Source organism: Helicoverpa armigera, chromosome 28 (assembly GCF_030705265.1).
Source record: "Helicoverpa armigera isolate CAAS_96S chromosome 28, ASM3070526v1, whole genome shotgun sequence".
Taxonomy (NCBI): Eukaryota; Metazoa; Arthropoda; class Insecta; order Lepidoptera; family Noctuidae; genus Helicoverpa; species Helicoverpa armigera.
Window position 1 is genome coordinate 685651 of NC_087147.1, and position 6000 is coordinate 691650.

Below are 6000 nucleotides of genomic sequence, written 5' to 3' on the forward strand. Positions count from 1 at the left end.
ATCAGAACTTGTTAAGATATAGCGTGTTAAAGTTGAGTGTGACGTCACAAGTTGCTACAATTTTCAGGACACTGTGACGTAAAAGGCCCCCACTCCTAATTTTTGAAGTGTATTATCTTTGTCATTTTATGTTTAATTAAAAAAAGAAAAAATACGTATCCAATATTTTTTGATTATCTAAAAAGCGGACTAAATATTATTTCATTATTTCGACCCTGGACACTACCCTATTATGTGTTTGGGTATCTCTAAGTTCATTGAGCAACTTGTATCACCTTCTCAACCGACATCGTTAACACAAACTGTCTGACAACAGTTGCTGCAACAACCGGCTGTGCACGTGGTTGACGGGCATGTGTCGGCGCAGCTCCGAGCAGTCTTCCAGCAGGCGGACCAGCATGTTCTCCAAGAACAAGAGCATGTCGCCTACGCTGCCTCCTGAGGTAATTAGACTAGTAATTGTTCCTACTTCATCAGCCCAATCATTTTTGCACAGCGTCTGCTATATTGGACGATGATGAATTTAATCGGGACAGGAATACTGATCAAATCTAAAATTGTATCTCACTCATCTTGTGTCATCATAATCACTATATTACCTTGATATAAGCTTACTGCGACGCCGCATCGCATCGCAGTTTTGTTTATTGCCCTTAGTCGGGTAGATTCTTAACCTCAAATAACGAAATAGTTTCTAAGTTTGAGCAAAGAAAAATATGGTGGTATCTTAGACATATAAACAGTGAACAATTCCACATTTCTCAAGCCAATCTTTGTTTACTTTCGCAAATCTACACTTACGAACCAGGTCACTCCACAGTTCAATAGACTTCACTAAATCTATACAAAATGACCCAAAACCAACAAGTCGCCGAATATTTCCAAGTGGCTCTGTAATGGCGGTCACGCAACGCCACGCGGGTCTCACAACATGACTCAAGGTCTGACCAGTGGCCAGTTATTAAAACTTTGTTTGTTCCTATAATTGTAGTTTCTTGGAAATTGCCAAGTAATTTGAATAAAGGAACGTCGCTTTTTGATTTCTCAGAGCTAGGACTACTCATGGTCAGTTGATTCATTCTCAAAGGCAACAAACTTAAGGGCTTATGACTTGTGATATTTAGTTTATGTGACTAACGTAGCCTAACGCAATAAAACAATTTAAAGATTAATCTAAAATAACTGCTTGTAACTTATACCTACATCGTAAACGTAAAATAATACGTGAATCATCTAATACCATTACACAAGAATGATTGAAAGATGTACACTAGCAAGAACGAAGGTCCCTGTTTGGGCGCCAACATTATTCTTGGCGCCCAACGTGGTACCACGTAAGTTAATAAATTACATGTCTATTATTACTCAAGGAACTTAATGTCAGTCGTTTATAATAATAAAGTAAGTACATTTATTGCGTGCTAAGCAGTACAACAATATGTTTAAAAAATATATTTAATTTCGTCGCGTGTAGACTTTTCTTAGCAATGATTTTAATCTATAGCCATATGTAATTAAAAGTAAGTTAGTAAGTAGGTACTATTTATATGAAATGGGTTAGTGTAAACAAGGTCGGTTGTCTAACAATAGGGACGAAATAATCGATGACATTACTAAATGTATGATTAGCGCATTTTAATCGCAGTGTCTATTCGACTGTTAACTTGAACGCATTCGGATTACGTATTACGACTATTTACTGTACTGCAAAAAAAATATAAAAAAGTATTAAAAATCAACTTGAAAAGTGTAATATTATAAGATTGAAGTGTTTTGTTTTTCAAATAAAGTTTGAAGTGTTAGTGATCATGAGTGCAAAAAATATCATCAATGTATAACTTAAAAAACCATTACACCCGCAAAGCCAACGCGAAAATAAGCAGCCTAAGACAAATGCCGAATATTTACCTAACGCCCCACTTACAGCACTACCTATACAGTTTACCCCAAGAAATATATTCGAAGAACCCTAACTATCCTATTACGATGGATCGTAAGACCACTCTCGCTGTCACCCCGGTCCCTTCTCCCCGGCCTTCTATCCAGGTATCCCCTAGGGCTACTCCGAACCCATCACCTATGCCATCGAGGAAAGCTTCCAGGATAGTGATTACGAAGGATTTCATGAAGAAGGATGTGGATATTGAGGAGGAAGCTGAGGTACTTTCTTGGACAGTTCTTTTGAATGATATTATGAGCAAAGTTTAAGTGTCGGCTGATATAGAACATTTTGTGAGACTTTTGTTGATACTTATTAATTTCAAACATTTACTTCTTGTACGTAATATTTCTAACAACTATTTATGTACATAAGTCATAAGTACAAGAACGACATTTTATTATGTCGAGAAGTATTTACTTAGCTGATCGTTAATTGTCCACCACGTTAATTTTGTCACAGGTACAGCTGGCAGCTATCAGTTTTCTATAGATGATAGCATTTTTTGAGCATTTTTGTACTGACTGATAGCAACTATACTATTCTTCTTTCATTTAATAGCCTCATTTCAAGTTCAGCTAAACGACCATATGTGTATGTAAACCAAGAAAAAGGTAAGAGCTACCGATAGAGCGGTGACAAGTCCCGTTGTTCGCAATGAGCGGATAAAACCACAAAGCATAGCTAGTTTAATAGTTAAGCTGTGACATTGAAACGATACGGTCAGCGAGCTAGTCGGACCCGTCGTCACTCCTGTCACGAACATGACAAGTTAACATGTGCTGTAAACCTATGCAAAGCACACTGCAAACTTTTAGTCGGCCGATAGTTTGTTTGGGTTCATAAATCAATATGGAGATGAATAGTAGTACTAATATAAGAGAGATCAGGTAATTGAAAACTTAAATTGGGAGCAAAATTTTCTTTAAAAATTTGGTTGCCATCGGGTCAACTATCGGCCGACTGTTAAGTCTGCAGTGTGTGGTTAGTGTGGGCAAACGAGGTCGATTCTTGACATTTTAACTGTTAAAACATATTTATAATATTAGACTAAAAAACCGTTATTCAACTTGCCGAAATATGTGAAGGTTAACTTCCTACCTATTCAATGGTTTTGTCGTTGCTGTCTTTGATATTCATTTACTGCTGAAAATATGTGAATATGGCTATACCACAGATTATAGAATGTTATGCGGTATATTCATACTTTGTCCCATGTTTTTGAAACCCATCATCAGCCTATCGCAGTCCACTGCTGGACATAGGCCTCTCCAAGTGCTCGCCACTGAGATCGATTTTCGGCTTCTCGCATCCAGGTCCTGCCAGCCGTCTTGCGCAAGTCATCACTCCACCGTGCCTGAGGACGTCCTACACTACGTTTACCGAGGCGTGGTCTCCACTCTAGAACTCGTTTACCCCAACGGTTATCGGTTCTTCGGCTAATATGGCCAGCCCACTGCCACTTCAGCTTGCTGATTCGAAACCCATGTTAACTCTTTCATAAAATAGTTTTCCTCTGATATAATAATGTCTTTATTGTGGTGTTAATTCTTTCAGTGTTAGATAGCCCTTTTATCGAGAAAGGCTATAGGCTACAGGCTACTTTTTATCCGGGTTCGTGCAGAGGTTTCCGCGGGATGCGGGTGAAACCGCTGGCAGAAGCTAGTATTCAATATATGTAGTTTTATTCTAAGATTCGTCTCATCTTAATTCCAGGACACACGCAAGAAGCTGGACACCTCTCTAGTAGAGCACACGAGTGTGATGCGAGGAGCTATACCTGTGCTGCCCATCGTGCTCGCATACTTCTGTCTACTGTGCAACATTGTTGTACCGGGACTTGGTAAGTTCGTCAGATTTTTAGTATTACTCAGTTCGTGACAAGGAGTATTAAGTACTCAGCTACATAGTTTGGAAGAGTATATATCTGATAAGTAAAAAGTTTCATAGAAACCTACTACGTTTACTAGCAGAACATAGTGATTCTTAATTTTAAATATGAACACCTTTGTAACTTATGACCACAAATTAAAGTACTTTCACTTTGAAAAAGTTGAGATTGAGTATGTTTGGGTCCCACGTTGGGCGCTAAAACATGTTAATGGATGTGATCAGTTCATCTAATCGTCCTATGTTTTTGTGGGCCATGGTCAAGTTAATCTTTCACATAGAAACTTTGTTGAATATCATTAAAAACTTCACAATACTATATTTTAGACATACTTTTTCGATTTACTTACTTATTAATTATTTAATGAAAAATTTTAATGTGCGAAGTTCTAATCTACATATTTGTATTTACAGGAAGTATACTGAGTGGCATGTTCTGTTTATGCTTCGGCATTCCTCGATTTGGAGTACACGACGGAGCTAAACATAGGATAGGTGAGTTTCAAATCATCAGTACCAGAAAAACCTGCCATTTTAAAAGTCAATGACAAAATTATCCATTTCTGTAAAATGATCAAAACGATTTTGATATACATAATTTGTCTTAAGAACCACCACACTTGATTTCATCAATAACAACCACATCCAATCGCTTTTACCATATGTTTAAGAGCTACAGCTCTTAGTGCCATAACTTTGAGGACCCAACTTTAACCGGCGAAATACCTTTTAATTATGATCTCTTAAGAAGCTAACACTGTAGTATTAACTAACTGTACCTTATTTAGGCTCGTTCGTAATCAACCTGCTGGTGGGTTGTGGACAGTTGTTCACGGTGCTGTTCTGCCTCGTCGGCTGGGGCTGGTCCATATGGTGGGGAGTCATCATGGTCAAGACTTCACGTGAGTATACCGCTCTAGTATCTTAGTATTTGCTTTTAAAGAACGTTTTGAAAAAATGTGAAGAAAGTGGCGCCCAGCTGGGACTAAATTCGTAAAAATTTTACATTTAGGAAATAAGGTTTTTTGTTGTTAAAACATACTGTTGTATTTACTAGTACATACTTTATATATTGTTTTTGATAATGTCCGTTCTACGGGATATTCTGTCCATTTGTCTGTAATTGGCGCCCAAATGGGAGCTTAAATAAATTGTTAGGTGTTAAGGTTAACTTTTACTTGCGGGGGTTAACTTAACGTTTTATTTACCTATCGATAGTTTAGATTATAGTTTTCAGTTTTATTATAAACAATCCTAGTGCAAATATATATTTTGAAATAAATTATATAATGCTTAATAAATGAATCAAAATATTTTGTATAATTTCAGGTAAATACCGCAAGCTAAAAAGAGAGGCGGCAGCGGCCGAAGCGGAAGCTGCGCCACCCGTCACCTCCAACAACCACACGCGAGCGTAACCTACCATGACATAACGCTTTCTTACTAAACAAACATTGCTTTTATCCTTTTTGCAAAATATTATAAATGAAAATGTGTAGAAAGGATAAAACCAATAAGTTAACCTCTAACTTTTTTACAGTTAACTCTGTAAATATATCGATAAATCACAGTTAAGTATTCCTAATTGTAAAGTGAAGTTAAATGAGGGTTTCGTAAAATGGCGTCCACGAGGTGGCAGCACCGAGTCGTCAGGTCCAGATAACTGTCAAAGTGCTTATCTTTACTATGAATAGTGAACGATTTTAGTGTTTTTTTTTATTTTATAATTAAAGCACTGCATTATTGTTTTACTATTGCGGTTGAGTAAATAAAAAAAACTAAATCATATTGTGTTAAAAAAAATTTCAACAAGCTTTTCCTTAGTACCAGTGACTTTTGCACCCTCTCTCTTAGCTCAATTTATAGTTCGGAAACCTTATTCTGACCGTAGTCCATAATAAAATCAATAACACTTCCAATATAACAGAATTTCAATAAACAATAAGTTCGGCACCTACAATTCCATACTATTTGACAGCTGTTTGGACCAGACGCATACGTGGCGCCACCCGGTGGCAGAAAAAATTTCAAAAACCCTCATTGTTCACAACTATTGAAATATTTATGCATTAAGAAGGTCAGTACTGCCAACGAGAAGCATTCGATTTTCATTCTAAACTTTGTAAATAAATAGGGTAGTTTTGTCATTTTGGAAATATTAAAATAAGTAA

At 36.9% G+C, this 6000-nt stretch overlaps 1 protein-coding gene across 1 annotated transcript in view; it reads left to right on the forward strand.

Annotated features, from left to right (window-relative positions):
• Nucleotides 1-5617, forward strand: part of LOC110383199 (protein stum) — a 61298-nt gene extending 55681 nt beyond the window's left edge. The window contains exons 7-11 of the mRNA XM_049851703.2: nucleotides 317-443; nucleotides 3656-3782; nucleotides 4244-4324; nucleotides 4618-4731; nucleotides 5159-5617. Of these exons, the coding sequence (XP_049707660.2) occupies nucleotides 317-443; nucleotides 3656-3782; nucleotides 4244-4324; nucleotides 4618-4731; nucleotides 5159-5247 (538 nt within the window). The 3' untranslated portion in view covers nucleotides 5248-5617. The remainder of the gene's footprint in view (nucleotides 1-316; nucleotides 444-3655; nucleotides 3783-4243; nucleotides 4325-4617; nucleotides 4732-5158) is intronic.
• Nucleotides 5618-6000: the final 383 nt, after the last annotated feature.